At 31.4% G+C, this 27084-nt stretch overlaps 2 protein-coding genes across 8 annotated transcripts; one reads left to right on the top strand and one right to left on the bottom strand.

Annotated features, from left to right (window-relative positions):
- Positions 1 to 608: 608 nt before the first annotated feature.
- LOC129286619 (uncharacterized protein At1g01500-like) lies at positions 609 to 3898 on the bottom strand. 7 transcript variants are annotated; one of them, XM_054922574.1, is made up of 3 exons: positions 3480 to 3885; positions 1909 to 2866; positions 609 to 1125 (listed from the first exon to the last, which is right to left on the bottom strand). In XM_054922574.1, the coding sequence occupies exons 2-3, from the start codon at positions 2620 to 2622 to the stop codon at positions 895 to 897; spliced, it is 945 nt and encodes a 314-aa protein (XP_054778549.1). In that variant the 5' UTR covers positions 2623 to 2866; positions 3480 to 3885; the 3' UTR covers positions 609 to 894. The 7 variants fall into 7 exon arrangements, with proteins under 7 accessions (XP_054778549.1, XP_054778548.1, XP_054778550.1 ...); XM_054922573.1 differs by having other exon boundaries at positions 1909 to 2749; XM_054922575.1 differs by having other exon boundaries at positions 1909 to 2708.
- A 17323-nt stretch (positions 3899 to 21221) lies between these two features.
- LOC129285882 (phenylalanine--tRNA ligase alpha subunit, cytoplasmic) lies at positions 21222 to 27057 on the top strand. The gene is made up of 18 exons (XM_054921833.1): positions 21222 to 21441; positions 21888 to 22010; positions 22153 to 22245; positions 22710 to 22766; positions 22975 to 23030; positions 23171 to 23263; positions 23426 to 23516; positions 23685 to 23722; positions 23825 to 23863; positions 24629 to 24705; positions 24787 to 24871; positions 24983 to 25079; positions 25378 to 25474; positions 25838 to 25909; positions 26040 to 26106; positions 26198 to 26323; positions 26540 to 26594; positions 26729 to 27057. Exons 1-18 carry the CDS (start codon positions 21295 to 21297, stop codon positions 26780 to 26782), a joined length of 1467 nt encoding a protein of 488 aa, XP_054777808.1. The 5' UTR covers positions 21222 to 21294; the 3' UTR covers positions 26783 to 27057.
- Positions 27058 to 27084: the final 27 nt, after the last annotated feature.

Here is a 27084-nt window from a genome sequence, read left to right as displayed (position 1 = left end):
GAGACAACGACGACGCTGTTTCCCGAGGTAGCACAAGCGAGGAGAGCAAAAATTGATCAAAAGTTGGAGATTCATACGAAAATGAGTAATCAAACCAGTTATCTTTTTTATTTTATGTTGGGAGCAATACAGTGATATTCATTTCACAAAAAAAAAAAAATCAGAAAGTGTCCGAAAACTTAAGAAGAATTATTATACGTCACAATACTTAATTATCATTTACATATTTTTTTTAAAAAATTCTCCATGATTCTCTTATTTTTCTTTTCATTTAGTATAAGATCAGTCCTCGAGTTCCATGTCCTAATAATTAAGGTTGAGATATTTTAAATTTTTTATATTATTTTCGACTACAAGATAAACATAAGGCCCTCCCCCGCATCTCTCTCAAGCTTACCCCAACCATTGGATAGTTGAAGTTCCCACTGTTATATCTTTATCACTTCATTGAAGATTGATAGATTATCATTATTCACCGCCAAAATCGAAACAAAAATACCCATCGCCTCAAATTTTATCTGATTAAGCATGTTAAACCCAATGGTGATATTGGATGCGTGACAATCATAACTTTGCCAACAATTTATAAAGGCATGAAAGTCCAAAAGTGTCCAAAATCTTCCATACATATCATACTCGAATTTTCGATGAACAGACCTTCAAGCACTCAAAAAAATTAAGACATTCACAACAAACGTCACCCAGAGATTGAATACAAGAGAGGCATGTATCAAGAACATATCGTATCGCCTGGATGGAGATGGAGGTGAAGATACACTGTATATATATCTAATACAAGCAAAACAAGAAAAACAAAACAATTATTTTGAAAACCATTATTGTGTTTGCTGTGGAAAGGGCCAAAAAAGAAGAGCTGAAACAAAAGAGAGTCATTTACAAAAGGCGTCTTCTAAAGTGGCGAGTGGTTCCTTGGTAAGTTTTAATGAGCAGTCCAACTCCAATGCCAATACCAAGGCACACACTGAGGCCAATACCTACACCAACCCTCACACCAGCATTGAACCATGAAAGTTCTCCGTCTTCCACCTCCTCTTGACATCCTCTTCTTGTGTACAGTCCGTTGTAATCCTCTTCTTCTGGTTTCTGCCGCAAATAATCTGGGCCCTGTACAATTGGCATCTCATATTCAAGCATATGTGCTCTTCCTCTTGTTAAAACATCAATGATCTTTTTCAAAATTTCCCTATATATTTATACTTTTTTGTGGATTGGACGGATTATCGGTCATGGATCTGATTTGCTACCCTAATTAGAGGAGCAGTTTCTGTGTGCGCCTAGCAAAAACACCGAACCGTCCAGATTGGCTTTGCTTATGTGCTTTAGCCAGTAAATTGTATGTGCTGTGGGGATGGAAGAAAATTTCCTAGTTATAGAGAAGCCAAGTAATGAACTGAAAGTGCTCAAGGGGGAAGTAAAGTTAACTCATGATCCAAGGGTTCATGAGAGAGAGAAACGCCCTTTAGCTGTCCTACAAAGCCTAAACGCAATGTAACTACTTCAAAGAAACACCCAAAAAAAAAAAATCAAGTATGGCAAACAATGACCGGTGAATCTATAGACTGAGTTTGTACAAGCACACCCAAAAGTAATCCTCAAATACACAAGCGTGGTGTCTAAATACACCATGGTTTCATCAAGTTCCCTTTTCAACTATCCTAAGTTCTGATGTTCATTGATAGCATTTTTTAATTCTTGTGAATGCAGATCATCATTCAAAAATTTCAAATGATTGAATAACAAAAGCCAAAGCAAGGCAATACAAACCATATCACTCAAGGAAAAACGGCCACTATGTCAACTTGGCTAATGGATCAACAAAGCTAAATATAAGGAACACGTCAACATCATAACAGAAATGAAGTTGAAGAATCAATTAGCATTAGTTACCTGCAAATGCAAAGCGAGACTTGAGGGAACATGTTTCTGGTTTACATCAGCTTCATGCTCCGGAATCGCATCCAACACTCCCTTCCTCATGATTTTTTTCTTAGAACTTAGCATCAGTGTCTTTGTTAATATAATTGGAATCCCCAAGAAGGACCCAGCAATGTAGACCTCAATTGTAGGTGAAGCTGAATCAGGCAACATGAATTGCTTCCCCTTGAAGAAGCTAGCGCCTGGAGTTAAATCTGATTCACAGTTCATGATCCACTTTTTTCCATCCAAACTTGAATCCCTTTCAAGACCCTTGCTATCATTACATAGTTCTAAAACCCCAGAAAGCAGAAGGACATCATTATCAAACACCTCATACTTCACACTACCAGTCGTCCTTAATCTATCAGTGCTCACAAATGTCACTTCTTCTGATTTTCTATCCACTCTGTCTCTTCTGAGAAGCGTTGAAACCCCATCGGAATATATACTAGTTCGTACACCGTTAACTTCAAGAAGAGTATCAGGATTCAAAGGAATGTGGTTCAGTGTAAGAACCTCAGGAGTAGTATCATCAAGTTCACATTTGCAAACTCTTACATAGAATACTCTTATGTCAAGCCAAGGTAATGAGCCCTTCATGGATGGTTGATAAGAGTGTCTAGCAACAATGTGTCCATTATCAGTTGCTCCATTTCCATTAGCCTTGTGATAATCCTCCATCATCCGGCAACGTTAATTCTCCTCCTCGATGAGATTCTTACATTTCAATTCCACTAAAACTTGTGCCAACATCAATCCACGGAAATGATCTTGAATCATAAAACGGGTAGCAATATCAGTGATGTGAAATCTGGCCAGTTCCAAGCAAACATTTATAGATTATTGTCAACAGAAAGGGGAAAGTCTGAAATCCAACGTCAATAGAGATATAGGAAATAATTCTGCCAACTTGAGATCATGGATGCAACTGCTAGTGAAAAAATTAATGATACATCAACAAATTAGAAATTATGCAAAGCTCATAGCTATCCAAAGATAGAGAAGAGGCAAGAACCTCAGCTCAATAAGATAAGATAAACATCAAAAGCTATGGTTTTAGAATCAGGAGGCCAAAACCACAGAAAAAAAAAAGAAGTAAAAAAAGAAATAATTTTCAGAGCCAAAAGAAAAGTGATTAAAGAACCCAAAAAAGAAACGAACAAACAAAAGAGGGAACCCAGTAGAAAAGTCTTCTGGTATCAAAGGCTGAACTTGGAGAAAGTGCTCTCCAGATTTTGACCAATTTTCAAATAAACAGAAAAGTGTACCATACTAAGGTCAATTAACCAATTTCCCAACAAGGTAATTGAAACAATCAAAAGAAAAAAAGAAGGGAATTCGAAGAGCCAGAGAGCAGGATAATCGTCACTGAAGAAAAGGTTAGATTTGCGGTGGAATTGTGAATAGGAAAGATTGAAATACAGACTATGACAAACTTGTCGCAATACACGACAGAGACCCAGCGTCAAAGGAGCGGACAAAACGACGAATCGCGAGAATTCGAAGCCACAAATAATAATTTAACAGCAAAACAAACTCACCAAGAAAAATCTTGGGTTTTGAAGGTGCCAAATGATTCGAATATTGATCTTACAGCTAGTTCCGTTTTTGATTCCTCCAATAGAACAAAAATAATCTTTTGGCTCGTAACCAGAATCGCTGCTACCAGAAGAACCTAATCTAACAGTCACTAACACAAGTCTATGGACTATTCTTCTTTCATTTTGAAATCGTCACTTACATCAAAACATGAGGAAAATCCAAATACTCAAATCTTCAGACAACATGGTATATGGATTCTTCTCTCAGTTTTGCAGTTTGCTGTAATTTTTTGAGGCACAGAGAAGTTGTAGAAGATCCGGATCGATTCTAATTGGGATAGAGGACTCGGTTTGCACCAATATTCTTGAGATCTTATCCACAACAGAGAGAAAATGCACTTTCACAGGGACATCGTATTAAAAGCACGGACACGCTAATTATTTTCTGTCTTTTTTTTTTTTTGGTGGCCAACGCTTATTATTTTCTGTCTGTATGATACTAAGTTGACGCCGAATCGCAATGTATATTAAGTATTAACTAAGATTTTTTTCTCAGCCACGTTAAACCCTCAAAATTTGTTTCCTATTTTTTAAATCATTTTATTCATTTATTTAAAAGAAAATTAAGACCTCCGTCCATTGCACGGGCTTCGCTGGTTACTTGCAAAATCGTCCTTATCCTAATCGCAAATATCTTCTCCTTCCTTGCCTGACTTTGCATGCTTAAATAAATCGGGTGTCTGTCTCTGGCAAAGTTTAATATTTCTCAGCTACTATACTTTTAATATATAACTTCAATTTGTATATCCATAGAGAATCATGCGCTATAAACTATGTAATTGATTTTTCAGTCTCTACAGCAAAGAAATCCACATCTATGAACAATTTTAAGCATGCAAATTCAAAGCTTGCCATATTCATTTCCATCAAAAAACTTTGAGAAAATACTATTTTTTATTCTCATAATTCACTCAAGTTTTGATATAGGTCTATGCTTTTTATTTTTAATGTTTCAAATTTTTACACTTTTTTTCGTTTGCAATATTAGTTTTTAAATTTTTAGAGTGACATTGATGTGATACAAATAGTGTTAATAATAATCATATGTCAATTAAGAATATTAATTTTGTGTTTACATGTCAAACTTATATTAATATGAAAATTTTAATAAGATTTAAAAAAAAAAACTTGCATGGAATTTGCACATTTTGCTTATCATTTAAAAAGCTTAGGTTGGGCTTTTTATTTCATCTTATGTAATTTTTTTTAATTTTTCTTATTAAAAAATTTTATATCAATATCAGTTTGACACATAAGTATAAAATTAACGATATTAATTAATATGTTTCTATTATTAACACTGTTTACACCACGTCAACATCCTTATGAAAATGTAGGGACTAATAATGTTATAGATGAAAGAAAGTTTAGGGACCTGAAATACCAAAAATAAAGTGTAGGAATTTATATCAAAGTTCAAATACAGAGCAAGAACCAAAAGTAGTGTTTTTCTAAAAAGTTTTTATATTCAAATTACTTTTATAGGTGAACTTTCTATTAATTAGGTCTCATTTGATTACTAAAGTGAAATAAATTAAAAAAATAAATATAAAAATAAAATGATCAAAATATGAAGAGGGATGGGTGAACCATATATTCATGAGAGATAAAATAATTTATAACATTAGAAGTCATAATTCATGAGATTTTTTAAAGTTGTGATAATTTTACATTTATAGTGTATAACATTGGAGTTTATCATACTTACAATACGATAAGAGTTATTTAGTTTATTTTTTATTTAAATTTTTTTTAATTCATTCTATTTTCATCCTTCTTGGCAAACCAAACACAATCTTAAAGTTTTTTTTTTCCTTCATGGCCAAAAAATAAATAAATAGTTCTTTAAAATAGTTGTATTGTGTAGAGGCTTAAGACTCATAATGTAAAAAAGAAAGAAAAAAAATCTAGTAATGATATAGAAAGTTTACACCAATTACAGATAAAAAGAAACAAAATCTAGTAATGATATAGAGCCTGTTTGGATACCCATTGAGAATCAATTCTGGAATTAAAATCATGATTTTGTAAAAGTTTATTCAAACACCCTCATTTTATAAAACTTCATTTGGTTTGGTAAACTCCATTTTAGAGAAGCTGAAATTTCTTTCATTTGCAAAACTCCATTTGGCTTCTTTTCTCTATATCATTTATTTGCACATTCAAAATTAATTTTCAAAAAATCATCCAAACATATTCAATTTATCAAAATTAATTTCTAAAAATTTATCCAAACATCATCATGTTCTAATAATCAATTTTTTCTATAATTAATTTTTTCTAATTGAAATCCAAACACACCCATAAAAAGTTTACACCAATTACAGATAAAAAGAAACAACTTTGCATGTCGACTTTCTACTAATCAATTTAAGTTGAGGAAAAAAATTGCAATTTATTTTCAGGCTGGAAAATATTGAAATTTATTTGAGTAATGCAATATTATTAATTAATTAGTGATAAATTTAATTAAATTAAAACATCAGAAATTGAGGATAACTCAATTAAGATGATTTAGTTCACAAGTGAACTGAATTGTGATGCTTATCCTTTTAAAACATGCAAGGTCGATGTTTTACATTATACATTATCAGTTTAGCATGAAAAACTGGAGATCATGAGCTAAGCTAAAGCAGCATGCGTAAGAATGTTAAGAAATTAAAGAGGAAATGACACGTGGTAGGCTGTCGGGACGGGAAGGGACGGTGGAGTAGATAGATAGGAATGCCATTTTTAACATCGACAAGTTTATTGATAAATTTAGGAAAGCCCTTCCTAGTATTCTTTCTGATGTTATTTATAAATAATTTTTATTAATTTTATTAATATTAATATAATAAAAATATAATGAATAAAAGTAAGTTAAATTTTAAATATAACTTTAAAATAAAAAATAAATAAATAAATAATATAATATAATATTAATTTTTTATTTTTTCTCTTATTTTTCAAATGTAGTTTAAATATTTTAATTTAAAATAAAATAATTATATCAATTAATAACTTATAAAATAAATTAGATTATACCTTTAGAAGGTGCTTAATGCAGGGCACCGGAGGGAGCACCAGACTACTAGTCAATTAAAAATAGTGGCCACATTAAAGAATTTGAAATACACGTGCCCCAACATGCCGGCCTATCACGTGCAAACTCATATGGCACAAGATAATGTCAATATAGTCAATGCATCCATTAGTTCTTCATACTTGTGGAGTTAGTGCAAAATATACAAGTTGACAAAGAACATACGGTTGAACTCATCTTCATCCTCCTCCAGTCATGAAAAAAAGGAGAAATTATCATAATGGCTACTAGAAGTGAGAGATGGCAAGGTTGGAGAATCAAGTGATGGCATTATAGATATTGAAATTCCATTAGAGTTATTGATTACTTCATATAAGGATCCTTTGGCTATCATTATCTCATCTACATATCCAGACTTATGGGATAATATATACAACACTGACATACTTTAATGACATGGCTATCCTTGCATCAACTATTGAGTGTGTTTACTCAATAAATAATTTCATGTGTGGAATCTTACCTAGGGAACTAGTAGAATATCTTAATTGTGACTCTATTTGCAAATCATCACAAGACAATGACTCATTTGGGATCTTTATACAATTTAGTTTCTTAACACGATTAAATAGTTATGGTTTACCTTCACATAAGCTTACACAAAAAATTGTTGCACTTGTAATGCTTTTTAGGTATGTTGACCAAGCTTCAAGATTATGTAATAGTACAAGATTGCAGATCACATAGCTTGGCAAATGTGTAATTAAAGCAGTGACACTAAATGGTTCTTATTCGAATCAAAAGGTTCTTATGCACAAAGTGATATAAATCCTTCAAACAGTATATGGCCCTTCCGCATGCAAAGAAGATAATTTCTAATCATTCTTTCTTTTGCAATGACAATAAACAAAAGTCAAGGCCAGTCACTATACAACATTGGTCTTTATCTTCCAAAACTAGTTTTCACACATGGCCAACTCTATGTTGCAATTTCTAGAGTTAGAAGCATAGATAGGTTGAGAATACTAATTCATGACATTGATAAACAACCCAAAGTGACCGCTTCTAATATGGTCTTCCATGAGATCTTCTAAAAGCTCTAAGCTATAAATGCATGATTTTTTATTGTGAGATTTGTTTTTCAATTGCCTATGTAGTGACGAATGACATTCTTATTAAATATTTTTTGCTAGATACAATAATTTTTATCAAGCAATGCTTCATTTCCTTACTGACCAAGTGCTACATATTATAGTTATAATTATCTGAACTATACTATTATTACTTAAATTTGTGTCTTTTAAATTGACCAACCCGTGCAACATACATGATTGTGGCTAGTTGTAGAAAATAGTGAATGAAAGTGTTGTCACTTGAAAGAGAGAGAAGAGAACTTCAAAGAGAAAATGTAATTAGAAGCAAGTCAACCACCTATTCTCATCCAAATAAAGAATTTCAACTATATCAGTCTATAATAGTTGAATTATGAAATGTACAAAAACTCTTCCTAACTTCTAAATTTTGAGAACATGAAACCTCACAATTAAATTAGGGAAAACAACCATCATTTTTGTAATTATGCGGCCCAGTTGCATAATGATGTGGCATTCATCTTGACCCTTAAAAATAATGATTGTTTTCTCCAACTTAACAGTAGAGTTTCAGGCACTTGAAATTTAAAAATTGAGGAGATTTTTGCATATTTTAAGAGTTTAAAGTCAAGGATGATATTCGAGTAATAGTTTAAGATCTAAAATGCTTATTAATCCTTTATTTTAAAGGATTTTCTCTACAAGGGCATAAACTTTTGGGTATGTTGAAGGTGCTTGAAGCTTGATTTGACCTAGGTATGCCTTTTTTATCTCTTCTTCTTCCCTCTATACTTTTTGAAAGTAAGATTTAAGGTTGAGAGTTAATGATTTTCGAATTTAAGGCTATAGGGCTGAACCCATTAGATTGTTAGGTGTTATATTAGTGATTATTTAACTTAATAGAAGCTAAATGGAGTTAATAAGAATTAATAAACCTAATGGTCATGCTTAAGTACAAGAGATTAAAATTTTGGGTAATTAAAGTGTTGATTTATGGAAGTTGGAAGAGTACTTATGATGATATTAATGATGATTAGTATGATTAATTATAAATTAATTATCTTGTACACCATTCAAGCTTTGTTATAGCTTGTGAAGAACTTTTATTAAAGGGTAAACATTTAACCTCTCAAAGGTTTGAGGTAATCAAGGGAAACCTAATTTGTATAGTTAGATATTAATTATTTATTGATTGAAATTGTTGTTTTAAAAGCATGATTGATATTTTGAACTCTTTGATGCAAATTTAGCATTTTTGAAAGTTCTGTTGAATGGTTGTAAATAATATGCATGTTTTACATGTGTGAAATCATTTTGGAAAAATGAAAAACCCTATATATGATGCATATATGAGATTAATGCTTATGTTTGATGGCATGTCATTGTGAAAATTGATGAAAATGTGGTAATTGACATGTGGAATGTAATGAGTATGTGAGTGAGGATTTGTGAATTCATATGAGATGAATTGTTGACTAAATTGCATAATATATGTAAGTTGTACATAGCATGATCATTGGCAGGAGTTTTTTTAGGGAGAGGAGTAGATTAGTAAACCTATATGGTACTGGCGACTTATCGTTGGAATCAAAAGCTTGCCTTGGCATCCTAGTTGGAATCTAGAAGTAGCCTTTATCTCATGTTTAATTCGAGACTGTCCTACTTATTTTATAAGAGACTCGAACCTAACTAGTCTCCACCACTTTATGAAGAGGCTAGCTTAGAGGTACGATACCTCATGATTGTTAGTATTAGAGAAACCCCGGTACATAAGTGAGTGAGTTCACCTTAATTCGATAGCTCCTCATAAATGAAAAGCTGGGTTAGTTTGTGTTATGAATGTAGCCACTTAATAGTTATTGGTTTTATGTTGGTGGTAATAGGAGAGTATAAGGTTGGCATTAATCATCAATTTAGATCTGACCACATAGTTGTTATTATTATGATCCGACATGCGTTAGGGGTGTATGATTGTTAGTTTTGCAACCTCGTATTGTGCATAATTGGTAAATACATAATTATATGTGTTTAATACCTAGTTGTATGGTTGTTCTTGTTATGCCCGTGGCTATGTTTGTTATATATGTGAAAAAAAATATGTGTGCGCTATTGTCAATTGCATTTATTTTTAATTAATATGCAACTGTATAGATTAGGTGAAATTTGATTACTGAGTGATTGTACTTACCCCTCATTCTTCAATATTTTTAAGGCCTAGCTCATTAGATCTACATCGAGGAAAACATGCTAAGGTTTAGAATTGTAGAGTAAATTCTACTTGTATGCCTTATTGTGTTGTTTACGTGTATTAATATTGTTAATTTGTCAACTAGGAATCATATGATTATTTTGAGCTACTTGCATTATTATTATGTATAACTTATGTATTTTGTACCTTGAGTTAGTGAATTATAGTTGTAAAATCTTATATAGGGTCAAAATACTTGTGCAAGTAGTATAAAGTGTATTTTGAATTGTTATTGATGAATGTGGATTATTTGTACAACAATTTTCTCCCCTTTATGTTTTATGAAATTAGGAGTTGAGCCTTAAAAATGTGTTGTACGTGTTATTAGAATATTGTGATTTGTTATACAGGTTTTGTTAAGTTTATTGAGTGTAGTTTAGGGGTGGTTGTGAGTTTATAGCACTTGGTTGTGATTTTGGACACTCTTGTTATGTTTTGAAAACATAAATGGGTAATTTTGTATTTTGGTATCCAGCTTTTGATTGAGAAATAATTTGAATGTGAAATAGTTTCATTAGTTAGAGCTTGGAGAAATCTTTCTGTAGACACCTAAATTACCTCAATTTGATATCGGACGAAGATTTAAGGAGTATTAGAAGTTCGATCAAAAAATCTACCATAACAACAAAAAGCTATCATAGGCTTCTGCATTTTATGTCGCAGCATAAAATTTTATACTGCAGCGTATTATGGTAGAATCAACTATTGCTCTTTTAATTCCAATTTGATGTTATCTTATTTTGTATGATGTCCATGCTTTTGTATATATGTTTTCCTCTTATTTTTGTTTATGCAATGGTTTGTTTTAAGCATGTTAAGTTTAAAAAGCTTAAGATTCCATTTATATAAATTTTATAAAGTTGGTGATTCAATCAGGTTAGTCCCATGATTACCTTGATTTTGGAGTTAATGGTGGACTAGTAAGGGTGACCTTATAGCAAGCACCATACACAGTGACGTGTTATGCGTTTTATGACAGAAACTTTGTTGTCACATGACAACAATTTCTGGGCAATTTTTGACGTGTCCTATTTCTCCATTCGAATGAGATGATCTTGGTGTCTACAAAAAACTCTTTCTATAAACTAACTAATGGCATGAGTTTTACTTTCAAATTAAGTTATATAAGAAAGTTAGACACCCAAATACATTTTGACAACGTTTCATAACTTTCACAACTAAAAGGTGTTCCAAAACCTCATACATGTGCCAATTCCCATTTCTAACACCCGAACCAGATTCATTAGACTTGAGATTATCTATATAATACACCACAAGCATATGTATACCACTATATCAAATTTTCATCCCTCAACCCCTTTAATACCAAAAATAGAAATGGAAGGTTTTAGCATTGCATTTCAAAATCAACATTCACAATTATAATCCAATGAAAATTATACTTGCACTAGTATTTTGGCCATATATATATTTTAACAATTCACATACAATATTCTAAGGCTTAAAATATATCACAATGTCAATAACAATCACGTAGTGCAAGTATATGCAAAACACATCCTAATTAGCAATATTTACTCTATTACACAAAATAAATAAATCAAGGAGACATTAAAATAAGAATACTCATATTCCTAAGCCTCCTGAGCCTTCTCCCTTTTTGCATCAGAGCTAAAACCTATAAAATATTGAAATAGAGGGGTGAGTCTAGCCACTTAGTAACTAAAGTATACTTACCTTATGTAGTTATATATCAATTAATTTAAACATATAAAGTGAGTTAATTACTCAAAAACACTTACTTGCAAGTGATACTAGTTATTATTTCACAATTCATTTTACTTTCACACATATCATCTCAGGTCATAGAGTACATTATCACAAGACATACAGATATGTGGCAATGACCTAAATTATTTTCGCAACTTGTCACAAGCTTAAACAACCATATGACATATCAGACGATTATATATGCATGATCAAACCACCTTATACCCTCTTTATATCTTCTGATTGAAATTGTGGACTATAATATCAAATGGGACTTCATTTATGAGACTAGACTACCTAAGCTCACTAATTGTGAGATGTGACTCGACCGAAGATCACAGGGCTTACTCTTGGACCACGATTTTCCCTACTCTCAAAATCTCTGGGGTGTCATATACTCTAAGTTAATGTAATATCCTTTTCCTTGTAATCCTATTATTAACTTTAATTCTTAAGTAATAAGGAAATGGGATTAAGATAATTAACATAATACCAAGTTTCAAACAATTAGAAAAGTTAGGATCTCAATTTTATAAAATTAAAACCATTTTCAAAATCCTTTCAATAGATAAATTAGAGTTTATAAATATGCGAAAGCATGAGATCATTTCAAACATGAGCGCATTAGCACAAGAATTTGAAGACTAGAAAATTATGAAAAGTTTTAGGGCATACGCCTTGACTCGTTAAACATACGTTGAGGCATGTTCGCCTCTGTGACATATGCCATACTCGTGGCACCATGCGTCGCAGCGTAGTTGCACGAATTTTGACAGTAAATGCTACTGTCAATTTGACAGCTTTTGAGGTAACTTTTAATGCGTTCAAATTCTTTGTTTGTTGTCTGATTAACATGAATTAGATGTTTACCAAAAGCTCTTTTCAAGCTCTAACTAATAACTTTGGTTCTATAATCAAATTATTATTTAATCAAAATTTGGACACTTTTTTCAAAACTTACACTTTTTCTACAAAGTCATAAAACTAAATGCCTAAACCATTTACTATAGGCCTTTAACCATTGACACTCATTTGACCACTTGCAAAATATCAGCACTAACTCGTGCAATGTACCATATCATAGTAAATACTTATAAATTACAATTTCATTACTCAACCCCTTAACCTTAAAAACATATAAGGGGGAATTTAAGCACATTTTCACCAAATGATCCATAATCAACATCTAATGAGCTCTACTCTTATTTGCATTAGTATTTTAACCCTATCACATATTTCACACAATATTAACTCACTCCTTAGGGCCCAAAATACACTTACAACTCACAAATATATAATGCAAGTAAAAACTAAAAATGAATAAAACCTAGTTGGCAATTTAAATTGTCAAATACACATAATGACTCAAAAATAAAGAGGCATACAAAATAGGATCACAGTCCTAAACCTCTGGGAGCTTTCCTCTTTTCAATCCTCTTAAGTTATTCCCTATAATATTAAAAATAATGGTGCAAATACAACCACTCAGTAATTAAGGTCCAACTAACCTATAATAATGCATGTCAATTAGTTTAAGTGCAAGTGACATATATAAACAATTCTTCAAACCATGTAAAACATTTGAGAATCTATATTCAATCTTCCAAGCATAATAGCACATATTTGGAAAATATATCTTTTTAGCAATTTTTATGTTAAAGGAGGTTTATCACATGATTTAATAATATATGATTAAAAGTGATTAAGACTCAACTTATAATTATCATCATCAGGGTCACAATACAGACAATCATATGCCCTTACTCACTATATATATGATCACACCTCCCTTATATCCTCCTTATTCCTCTGACATGAAACCATAGGCTATAACACACTGGAATAGTCTATAATCCATGACTTCTCTAGCGTAAATACTTGTGACAGGATTACTCGATTAAGGCATACCCAACTTACTTATAGAACACGGTTTCCCCTGTTTCTCTCACTATAGAGTATCATACACCCTAAACTAGCTTCCTTATTGAATAAGTGGATAGCTAGCTAGGTTTGAGTCTCTTATTGAACCAGTGAGACAATTCCTCATTGAATAAGTGGGAGAATATGAATATAATTAATTCGGGTAAGCCATCACTCAAATGGAAGCCTTATCATGTAGATTTAATGTTTTACTCCTCTTCCCAAGCAAACTCTTGCCTTTCAGATCATGCAATGCATATTCATGCAAAATTCACATTTAACATATTCATAGCATTCTACTTAACCAATTTCATTGAACTCCACCATTTTACAAATCATTAAACTTCTTAAATACATTTTCGTTGAACTTTAAATTTCAAAATCATTGTACCTCACAAATTCATAATCATTGAACTCTATAGATTTTTAAAATCATTGAACTCTTAGCAACTCAAATCATTAAACTCCTAATTACATAAATCATTGTACTCTAATTTTTCATAATTGTTGTACCTTACTCATTGGAAATCATTAGACTATAATAAATCACCACTTCAATAGTAGGCTTTTCAAATAAAATAAGCCATGTTTGTATTTTAATAAATTTCACACAATTCAATCATCAAATATCAATCAATAACTAATAAATACACAAAAGTCTAAGTTAGAATTCTCTTGATTACCTCAAACATTTGAGAGGTCAAAAGTTTCACCCCTCAAATACTCACACCTAAAGCTTTCGAGAGGTTAGAATGATGCCAATGATAATCACTCTAATAGCATTTATAATGCAATTCATCAATATCCATGTTTGAGCTAATTTTTACTAATAAGTCACATTTTTTAATATTTAAGATTTATTCTTGACTCATGTAAAAATACCTATAAGGTTTCTTAACTTTTTTTAACCCTCATTAATATCATGGAGCTCTATAATGGTTATTAATAGAGCCATATTGTCCCCAACTAACCTATTTATAATGATTTTCAAATACTTAATGCTCCTCAACCATCATATAATCATAAATATTAAGTTTTCTTAGCTCAATCTACTCCTATTAACTATATTTAAGTTGATAGATTTAAACCTATAACCTCTATGGACCAAAAAACACCATCATTAATCAAATCCTAACTTCTATCGTCAAGGAAATGGAAGGAGAGAGAAAGATTTAAGTATACCTTTAATGTTTAGGAGCTTCAAGATACTCTCAATACTCAGTTTCTCTAAGCCCTAGCATAGTCCTTTAACTGCTCTCTCGTGTTCTTCATTTCTTTTGCTTCTCTCTTGCATCAGATTCGCAACTTATTATAGTAAAAAAGTGACCATGTGTCACGATAGACGCACAATACGCCACGGCGCATGGCATAGAGAGCCTTTCTCAAGCGTGTTGCCATACATGGGTTACAGCAGCTTATTTACAAGTTGCTACACGTGGCATAGAATCTTCCTCTTCAAAATTTCTTCCTCTTTCATTCCCGGTGACCCGATTCTCCTTCAAACTAGTATTTAGGGTTGAAATTGAGACTAAACACGCCCGTTAAGCATTTTTAGCCACACACCTCACTAATACACTTAATTTGATTAGAATTATTTAATCTTGTTTAAAAAATCAAGGATGTTACAGCTAACCTTCTCAATAAACTAGTAGAAATAGCTAGGTTTTAGTCTTTCAATAAACTGTGGGATAGTCTCTTGACAAACTATAAGACAGGGCTATACCCTCGTGCATTAAAAGGTAACTAAAAATACTATATAGATTTTAACTACTTCTCTTCCCAGGCAAACTCCTACCAACTGATCATGCAATGTATGATATTCACTCAATTCACAATTTCTTTATTTTAATATTAACATGTTGGGTTTACGATAATATGCTACCCAAGTGAGCATTAATCTCATTATCACATATATCACATACTGTAAACACTGTATTTTGTCTGGGCTTTCAAGTGTAAATTAAAAATTAATAAATACATAATAAATAAAATAAAGGAATAAAAAAAGGAGGGGCTTTTGTGATAATAATAACAATAATATAATTTTTTACCCCAAATCCCCTTAATTACTATTAAAGTTAATTTTTTCAAAAAAGAAAATTTAGAATATTTGAAATCTAATTTGAAAAAATTATGCCTTGATCGGGATTTATTTTTAAGGAAAAAATATAAAATCTAAAATAATGAAAAAGATTCAAAATAAAAATTTTCTTTTTGTTTGATCCTATCATTAAATAAGAGAACCCTAGTTAGAACCTATAAAAGAGATAGCTGCAAAGGAGAGAAGGAGGGATTGAGGAAAATTTAGAGTGAAAAAGCATGGACGAAGGGACAGTGAAGCAAAGCATATAATAAGTCACTAGGTATGTTGTTATGATACGTATAAATTCTTGTTCATGTGTGCCATCTGTGTTTTTCATCTCTAATGAATAGCCCTTACTTTTTCCTTCCTTCAACAAGAAATTATTATGCTCAAATAAAGGCTACAAAGTATGGTTTAGCATAGGAATTCATTGAGTGTGGAGCTGACACAGGTTTCACATATTGTGTATGATTTGTTTCTTTGTTATTACAAAATAAAAATTTGAAAGTGTGGCCATTAAGATTGCTTGAATGATGAAGAAAAGCCATGGGGGTTGCTGACATAGAAATCATTGAGATTGCTTTTTTTTTTATTCTTTTGATGGCTATTGATTATAAAATATATTGATAAGAATGCTGGTGCATTTACGTAGGTTAGAAAGATGAGAATATAATTTTTTTTAATCTCTTCCTACTTCATGGTATTGTCAGTAATAAGAAGAGTAAAGTGTGATTTTTAAATTTATTTATGATTATAATTTTATTAATTTTTCATAAGTGATACTAAATCACTGTGAATTTTTAAAAATGTCAAATTTGATACCTTGAATAACACTAAGTCATCGTAGGTATCAAATTTTATATTTAAAATTTTAAAATTTAATTATTTTATAGAAAATTCACTTTGAAAATTTTTTTTAAGGTTTTTCATGAGTAATATTAAATTATCGTGTATACATAGAAGTATCAACTAGTGAACCATGAGTGATATTAAATCACTGTAGGTTTCAATATTTGTTAAATTTTCCTCTCTTATGCATTATTTAAAAAATAATAAAATAATAAAACTGTTAGCATATTTTAGGTTACCCCATGAGTGATACTAAATCATCATGAATTCTTAAAAATATCAAATGAGATACCATGAATGACATTAAGTCATCACAAGTATCTAATTTTATATTTAAAGTTTCAAAATTAACTTATTTTATATGCCATGAGTGATATTAAATCACCATGTACACTTAGAATGTCAACTAGCGAACTATGAGTAATACTAAATCACCATAAGTTTCAATACTAGTTATTTTCCTTTTATCTAAATGTACTTCCTTATGTCAATTTTTTTATTTAAAAATAAATATATTATGCAACACAAAATACCCTCTCTTCATAAAATAAATTAATAAATAATTAAAAGAAAACTTAAATAATAATATTTCGAACTATGTGGGCTTTGATAATCACAGGATACATAAGCCCTAGGCTTCGATCCTAAGTTAAGTATTTCCATGTAAATAAATAATTTATTTTTCTTCTTTTATCTTTATTTTTCGTGTGCAATAAAGGATAACTAAGATATTATTAAAAAGTCAATTAAATTTACACTATCAACTTAGGGTGACTGTTCTTATGAACGGGTATCGTGAGATGCCTAATATCTTTCTCATACACAACTGACTCTCGAACCTTATTCTGGTTATTATAGACCATTTTATTTTTTAAAAAGTTTCTAAAATTATCCTTTTAAATTTTGGTGGCGGCTCCTATATTTATTAATTTTTTCTTTTCAAGGAGATCACGATTTGGGCACGACACATACATATACTATTTTCAATATCAACACAATTGTCTTTATCCCATTACACTTAATTACAATTCAAATTTATCATACCAATCATCAACTGCTCATTCCAATACCATATTGTAATTGAAAATTCATTTCGAATTTACTTTTACATCTTTAGTTCAAATCAAAGCAAATATATTATCTCATATTTCACAGCATGTGTATACATTCACAAATCACAATTGTACATGCAAATAAACACATTTCACATCACAAAGCAATTAATAAATAACTACTCAAGATAAGGTTCCTCTAGTTACTTCAAATCTTTGATAGGTTAAAGGTTTACCCCTCAATAGTTAACTTCCAAACTTAATTCCTAAGCTAAATATGGTGCTCGAACAATTAACCTATAATTAATCAAGTCTAAACTTATCATACTGTCAAGAACACATGTCCAATCTCACATTTCACTTCTACAATACTCAATACCCTTATTTCACACATTTGAGCTTACCTATTTGGTACACCAAGGCTCTTTAACTCATATTGTTATTAATAAGTTATTAAACCTCCATTAAAGGCATTTAAACTCCTCCAAAAACCTTCATTAATGCCACTTTTAGATATTAATGATATTCACCGACCAAAAACCTCTACAACCACTAATACGAAGTTTAATTACTCTAAACAAATCTCATTGATTCTATTTAAGCTAATGGGTTTGAACTCATAGCTTATATTGACTGAAAATCATTATCTAATCTCAAACCTTAACCAAAAATTTCAAGAAATGGAAGAGAAAGGGAGATTAGGGCTTGGGGAACTTACCTCGAGTGATTGAAAGGTCTAAAATGCTCCCAAAGCTTCGAATTTTCACACCTTAATAGAGGAATGTTGCTTTCTCTTCATTTTCTCCCTTTTCTCCTTCTAATTTTTTGCCTGTTCACGACCATTTTATCAGAAAGTTCACAGTGCATGGCACAAAGAGGTCATTTTCCTTCATTTATCATCTGTGCGCTGCACGGACGTGTTGTAAGCCGTGACATATGACACAAACAATCCCTTCATGTTTTTCCCCCTTTTGATACTCGGGTGGCTTGACTTTACTTCGAACCCCTAATTAGGGCTAAAATCATATTCAAATACACTTATTAAACTTCTCTAGCCATACACCACATCAAATAACTAAATCATCATAATTAAACTTGATTAATTCTTTAATAATTTAAGGATTAAAATTTAGGATGTTACAGTTAATTAGCACATGCTTGCTTGTTAAATATACATAGATACTTGTAAATTAACAAATGAACACTTGTTGAAACAGGTCCCACCCCATAACCAAGTCTTGTTAGATTTTTGAACTTGTTAATTGACACATGCTTACCTGTTAAATGTACACTTATTAATTAATGAATATATATTTGTTAAAATAAATAAATGATTTGAAAATTTAAAAGTTAAATAGACAATCAAAATATATATATATATATATTTATATTTATATATATCAATTTTTGCACTACATGGCTAAAAGAACATGATGATTTTGTGGTTATATATATATATATTGTGGCTAAAAAGTCTTAGGTAACCCTTGACCACCTTGGGTCTTTGGTGGCAGCTCCAATGATAAAAAATCAATGACCTTATGTTATAGGACACTTTTCTTTTAAAGGAAAAATGCATTTATTAGTTTCTATAATTTTATCAAATTTTATTTTTAATTTATGTAATTTATTTTTAGCCGTTACAGTCCTTTCAATTTAACATCATTAGGAACTTGAGCAACGAATGTCATCCAATCTTGCTAAAAATATATAAACTAAAAACATTAAAAAATATTAATTATAAGAATTAATGATTGTATTTTTTCCTTTTTTAAAAAAATATATCAAGGATAATTATATATTTTCACAAAAAATCTTAATTACATTTAAATCTTTTGGATCTACGAAGCAAATTCAAAATTATCGACTCCTTTTTCGTAATAAATATCCCAGGGAGTTTCCAAAGAAGGAAAAAGAAAGAAGGAAATAATTGTTAAAATTAGATCTAACTTCATATCGTTACAATATTTTTATAAATTTTATTTTAATATGTATGGAATTTAAAATGAACATAGTTTTTAATTTTTTATCAGAGTTTTTAATTTTTTTATTAAAACTATTTAAACATTTCGAATCTAAATTAAACTGTTGATATCTCACATTTAGATTTGCTAAAAGGTTGAATCAAATTTGGTTCACTTCGAATTCGGTTCCTTAAATTCCTTTGTAAAAAATGTTGATATCTCACTTTTTAAAATAATTTAAAAAATGTATTTTAAAATACTTTAATGCAAAGATATGCTATGTTTTAAGACATGAATTGTGTTTTAAGCCTCAAAGATGAATATTTTTATTATGTTTACTTTAAAGTAAAATTTAATTTAAAAAATTATTATATTTTAAGAATGAAAGATAAAGTCTTTCAAGAAATTTTCAAAAACATAAATTGGAAAAATTTTATTGTCAGAATTAAATTATATTTTAACACTTGAAGGTAAATTTGTTTTAAACATCAATTTAAATCAAATGTGAAGATAATTCACTTAGGAAATTTAAATAACTTTCAAATGACGCAAAAATATATTTCAAGGCCTAAAAATAAAAGTTTTATTTGAAAGAGTTTAGTGCAAAAATATATTTGAAGACTTAAAATTAAATTTTAAGATTTTCTTTCAGACGTAAAAAAACTTAATGTATTTTATCAAAAAATTTTTTATCGTAAATATCTTTTAAAAACAATAATTTTAAAATCAATGATTGTGTTTTTTCATTTTTTTAAAAAAATATATCAAGGATAATTATATCTTTTCACAAAAAATCTTAATCACATTCAAATCTTTTGGATCTACGAAGAAAATTCAAAATTATCTACTCCTTTTTCGTAATAAATATCCCAGGGAGTTTCCAAAGAAGGAAAAAGAAAGAAGGAAAGAATTGTTAAAATTAGATCTAACTTTATATTGTTACAATATTTTTATAAATTTTATTTTAATATGTATGGAATTTAAAATAAAGATAGTTTTTAATTTTTTTATCAGAGTTTTTAATTTTTTATTAAAAATATTTAAACCTTTCGAATCTAAATTAAACAGTTGATATCTCACATTTAGATTTGCTAAAAGGTTGCATCAAATTCGGTTCACTTGGAATTCGGTTCCTTAAATTCCTTTTGAATTCGATTCCCCGTAGTGCTCGTCTTTTTGGAATTTTGTACGTTCCTAGATTTTAAAGATAAAATGAAATTAGAAACGATATAAAAAAATTTATATAACTAAATCTAACTCTAATAACTTGAACTTTCAAACTAATTTAAACCACCCTAAATATTTGAATTGTTATATTAACATATATTGTATATTCATGTACTTTATAAGTTAGCTTTTAAATTTTAAATAATTTATAATTTATAAAGTGCACGAGCTAATAAATTATACTATAAAAGGCCGTTTCCTTTTTGAAAAAGAATGAATTGAAATAGATTAAAAAATAAAAATAAAATGATGTTTTTTGTCAAAATAAAAATATAATGATTAAGACATAAAAGAGAGATAAGTTATTATACTCCCATCTTTTCGCCTAGCGAGCTAACCAACTTTTTATTATCATCGGGGGTGAACTGGGCCGGCCCATTAAAAAGTATAAAAAATAATGGAGTTTAATAGTTAAATGGAATATGGACCCAAAAAAAAAAAATAACAATGAATGCTCGAATGGAATAATAGAAAGATCGGTCGGGGGCCGAATCAGTCTACATTTTGCCCTGGCCTGTGTTCTCTCCCTGTATCGTCTCAAGGGAAGCGCGGAGTTGGATTGAGAATGGCGGAAGAAGCAATCCTCAGTTACCTGGAAAAGGGCGAAGTAATTTCAGATTCTGGTGTCTTTGCTTCTGAACGTGGAATTGACCACAATGAGATCGTCAATGTCATCAAGAGCCTCCACGGTTTTAGATATGTCGATGCTGAGGTGCCACACCCCCCTTCCTTCCTCCTAGTTATTGCCATCTTTTTGTTTTACTTGCTGTTTCTGCATTCACGAGAGTTCTTGCTTGTCTCCAAGAGCTTGTCATAATGGTTATAAATTTCAGTTTTCACTACACATAGTTGTCTAGTTACTGTTTCTGTTACATTTGCTGCATTGCAAACCGTGGCTATGCACAAGAAAGGTCCTTAATTTATATGAAAAATAGTATGGTAAACCAGGATGGATAGGTTAAGCTTAAGCAGGATATTTGTAATTATTCGGTATATGATCTTTTCAAACCTTGTTTGTTTTCGAAATGATTTATTTTTTTTTTAAATTATGTCGTGTGCAAGTTTTAGTAGTCTGATTGAATTTGCTCGGAGTAGCTCCAATGACGGGTTCGTACATCAGGTCGAAGTCACCTCCGCTATGACTTTGTCTTCGTGCAGGACATTAAGAGGGAGGCATGGGTGCTAACAGACGAGGGGAAGACATATGCTGCGGCAGGATCACCCGAAGTGCAATTGTTCTTGGCAATACCGCCAGAAGGCATCTCTAAAGAGGAGCTTCAGGTTATTATTCCACACTTAGGTTTATTATAACTTTAATTGTTCTTACTATTAGTTGTAATAGCCCTTTTAAGGGATTGTATTGAATTTTGTTTTTGTACTGTACCAGTAAATTTTGGTAAAAAAAGTTGTCGTCTCCTTGCAGAAAAAGCTAGACCCCTCTGCCTTCAAAATAGGCTGTGCTCAGGCTGCAAAGAATAAATGGGTGGAGTTAGGGAAACAACTTATATCCCGGAAGGTTTGCTATGGTCGACTTATTGCCTTAATCTGAAGATGTTCAAGTTCATTAGTCTTCTTTTTCTAACTTGCCATTGCCATTTATGATTTTGACACTCATATTGATACACTAAACCCAAGTAAATGACAGCTATAAGTTCCACTTGGACGTCTGAGTTTGTTTGTCAGAAGTTTCACCTGTTAGGGCTCAATGTTGCTGTTTATTTGTTAGAGCTTTACTCATGCATCTAGTGTTTTCTGCTGCTTTTGTAATAAAATTTGGTCAATGACATTGCTACTGTATGGTGTCAGTTTTGCTCTTTCTTTCTCTCCTGTTCTGTATAATTCTCCCTCCGTTAAAGGAATATTCATATCTGAAAATGAAATTGCAGTGATGATGCAAACTATGCACCTTTTGTGCACATGGCCTGGTAATGACTTTATTATGCACTAATTATTGTTGACAAACCTATGTTTTTTTGTCAGGTCCAACATGTGGAAGATAGAGTTAAAGATTGGCTCCTTAAAATACAAGAGGGACAGGTGGGTGTGCTATTGTGAAAGTTTCTTGTTATAGTTCTGAGTCAGTAACCTGTCCTTTCACCCTTTAGGTCCAAGTGATTACTGGTTGTGGGCTTTAAGCTTGTTCCCTGCTCTCTGCCATTTTCCTACTTATGTTTTCTTTCTTCTAAGTTTTTTCTTTGAAATTTGGATACCTCATTAAAGATTTTCCTACATGCCGTTAATTCAGGTTATTGGTTCAGATGATATTAAGGCCCTTAAAGCGCGAAAGCTTATTGTTCCACAGTAATAATAATTTCTTTGCTGTCTTTTTAGTTTCTTGTCAACTCAAGTTTATTTTACCTTGCTAGAGAGCTTTTAAGACATAATACATTTGCCATGATTGTATATTCTGTTTTGATTTGGAAAAATGTCTTATGATTTAGGACATGGAAGGGCTACTCAGTGAAAAAAGGCCCTAACTATGCTCCAAGAAGAAAGAAAGTTGTCACCGATCTAACTCGAGAAAATCTCCAGAGGTATTATTTTAATTAAGGAAAACTAAGTATTAGAACCTCTGCATTCAAACTGTTACTTGGTGCCAGTGTCTCAGCAATACTCGGTGTGTCAAGTGTACTACTTTTCTATAGATGTTTTTATTTTGTCTGAACTTCTGTGTTTGTTATTTTGTTTTATATCAGTGGAGAGTGGAAGGAATTAGAGTTCAAAGAGTACAACTATAGTGCTAAAGGTCAGCCACTTGAGGGTGGTTATCTTCATCCACTACTGAAGGCAAGAAGATTTTCCCTCCTTTCCTCTCTTCCTCCTTCCTCTTACCAACAGGAAGATTGTCCCAGAAAAGTTCTCTTTGATTTATGTACATTAGAAATGCCTGAAGTCTGATTTTACTGGGGCAATGTTCTTATTTTACTTATTCTGAAAGTCATTGTATATTTACAGGTGCGTCATCAACTAAAACAAATTTTCCTCTGCATGGGGTAAGCCTTATGATTGTCATGTGAAATTGATTATGTTTTCTGGGTAATACATTGAGTTTAAATAGTTATTAGTTCTGAATATCAATCTGGTATATGCTGCAGGTTTGAGGAGATGCCAACCAACAATTTTGTTGAAAGCAGGTAAATTTTTTTGCTAGGCGTATCAATTCCATTCTATTGTTAATTGTTGATTGATCACTACTGAAAAATCTTGTGATGGGTTTTGATTTTGTGGCTTCATCTATCCTACCAGTATAATGTTGGTAAAGATGCTTTGATCATTTTCTAGATGTTTTATCTAAATTTTTTCATGTTAAAAATTTTAATGACTTTTGGCGGTAGCTAATTGGGGTGGGTCTTGTAAGGTTTTGAACTTCAGGTCATTAAATTTTAGATCTTAATTGATAACATTTTGAGCTTGCTGGCATGTTTTCAACCAATTATCGTTCTTTCATTTTCCTTTTCATCTCTTATCGGTTTATTTCTTGTCTTTCTTTTTTAATTGAACTGTTGGAGGATAACAAAAGAATTCATGATATTGGCAACCAAGAACTGTGGCTTCATCCACAAATCACTAATTTTGCCTATCAACTCTCGATGAACTTGAGACATTCCATCAACTGGAATGTCAAACCTTTTGTTTGTCTTCAAAGAGATGCAATAAAAATCTTCACTGTCTTAATATTTAAAAAGAAATGGATACTTTCTGAGTCAAGTCAATTTATGATTATTGGTTCTTAAATTTGTTCTTCCTTTGATATTAAAATTCAAAATATTGTACCCCTCATTTGCATCACAAGTAGCAGCTAATTTCAACTTGCAATATTATTTTTACCTTGAAATTAAAGTGGTCTTGCATTTGAATAGAGTCCAATATGAGATTGATATTGATGTTTTAATTTGTAGCTTCTGGAACTTTGATGTGTTGTTCCAGCCCCAACAACACCCAGCTCGTGATTCTCATGACACATTTTTTTTGTCAGGTCTGTAAAAATGACTTTATTATTTTTCTTTGAAGTCAAATATATATCTTATTCTGATTTGTGCCAAACATAAACCTGCAGCTCCTTCAACGGCAAAGGATCTGCCAGAAGATTATGTTAAGAGAGTGAAGGATGTTCATGAAGTTGGTGGTTATGGATCTAGGGGGTATTACCTCCTGAAGACTCACAATCAGTTCTTTTTATAGGCTATATAACAATTCACCTTTAAGGTTTACTAATTTTTCTGAGGAAAGCCGTACAATTTGTTGTCTGGCAGATATGCTTATGATTGGAAAAGAGAGGAGGCAAACAAAAACATCCTTCGAACACACACAACTGCTGTTTCCTCTAGGATGCTTTACCAGCTGGCACAGGTTTGCACCCAGTGCCTGAATTTATTATCATGTTCTTTTATGTACATACAATTTTACTGTTTTGTGCTATTTACTCATTGAGGCATCATGCCCTACTGTTGTCCTTTTTGCAATGATTTTTCACAAGAAAAATTTCCAAATGACGGTTATTAATGTTTTAAGCAAGTTTGAGCTATTTTGCATCTTGCTGATATGTTCCTGTTTTATTTTCCCTTTTCTTTTCTCTGCCATCGGAAAAGTCATTACACTTGTCAAGTTTATCTCTAAATTAGTTTTTCCCATTCCAATATCTTTGCAGAAACCATTTGCTCCAAAAAAATATTTCTCTATAGATCGTGTATTTAGAAATGAAGCAGTTGATCGAACTCATCTTGCTGAATTTCACCAAATCGAAGGTATGTACCTGTCTGTCAGCTAATTTATTTCTGGGGCGAGCAAAAAAATTTTCACACCAGTCAATATTTGGATGGTGGAATAGATTTTGATTGCAAAACAATTTGACCTCCGTACAAATTGATCATGTTCTTGATACTGAAACTGCTACATCTATACTCAACTTTTATCCCATCAAATTGAAAACCCTTCTTATTCTCTAATCTAACTTATTCTGCATCTGGTTTTTTGTTTGCCAATTAGTAATTATTAATGTGAAGTTTTAATTGTTTTGCCCTATTCACTTTAATCTTAGGACGTAGATCTACCAAAAAGGGTCATACACTTATCTTTGCTAATCCCTCCTTTCTTGCATTTGGATTCAGGTCTTGTATGTGATCGGGGACTCACACTTCGTGACTTGATTGGAGTTTTGCACGATTTCTTCTCGCGCATGGGTAATGCTTTCTCCTGTAAAAAGCTTGTGTCCTTAAATGTCAGGCGAAACCAGGAAAATTTATGTAGCCCAGAGCTAAGTTCGGGAAAAACAGAGATCAATAGCATTATTTTTCGTGATATTGAATTCAGGTATGACTAAGCTGAAGTTCAAGCCTGCTTACAATCCATACACTGAACCTAGCATGGAGATTTTCAGGTATTAGTTTGTCTTCAGGTAGTGAGGTTTTTAGGCACTTCCTTCTGTTTACTGTTCTGAGGCATTAACATCTGTCTAATCATTTCTTCAGTTATCATGAAGGCCTTAAAAAATGGTTTGAGGTTGGAAACTCTGGCGTGTTCAGACCTGAGATGCTGCGTCCTATGGGACTTCCTGAAGATGTTCAGGTTATCGCTTGGGGTCTTTCCCTTGAAAGGTAAGATGAATTTGATGCCCATCATTCCTCATTGATTTTTTATTTTTTTTATTTTTTGAATGCCGAGTTTTCATGTGATACTTGTATTCTTGTTTTGGGGTTTTAGTTTTGAAGTAAAAGATATGATGTAACTATAATATGTTCAGTACAATATGTTACTGGGCATTACTGTATGCATAATCATTTTTTTCGTGTTGTTTTTCCCCTTGAAATCAGACCAACAATGATACTATACGGAATAGATAATATCAGGGATCTCTTTGGACACAAGGTAATGACTAAATCCTAATATGTAGGAAATGTAAAATCAAGTATTTCTTTTCCTTTCATTCTCAATTTAAAAATGCTTCAAAGCTATGATGCAGTGTTGTCCTAATCTCTCTACTTTCTCATGTTCTCTTGCAGGTGGATCTTGGCCTCATTAAGAGAAATCCAATCTGCCGCCTTGGAATTGAGTAAACTCAGCAGTTTCATCTGTTGCACTTTTGCAGGTAAGAAATTTTCTCAGATGACTCCTGCCCGTTTGTATTATTGTATTATTGTAATAACATTTGATCGAGACACTCTAATTTATTGTAATAGCATTATAGTTTTTACTTGTATAAGCATTTGGGGTTACCTGCACTTGATGTTTTATTATTATGAATTGGATGTCAAATTACAGATACAAAATAATGGCGTGTAAAACCAACTATTCTTTGCAAGGTATAATTGAGTTATTAATTCATTCTTCATATGAGCTAATAATGTCTTTGGATTAA

The sequence above is a fragment of the Prosopis cineraria genome, unplaced genomic scaffold (assembly GCF_029017545.1).
Source record: "Prosopis cineraria cultivar Desert tree isolate PC_DT_omini unplaced genomic scaffold, ASM2901754v1 PC11, whole genome shotgun sequence".
NCBI classification, from domain to species: domain Eukaryota; kingdom Viridiplantae; phylum Streptophyta; class Magnoliopsida; order Fabales; family Fabaceae; genus Prosopis; species Prosopis cineraria.
The sequence above is the reverse complement of the archived record's forward strand: the minus strand, read 5'-3'. Positions and strand labels throughout refer to the sequence as shown.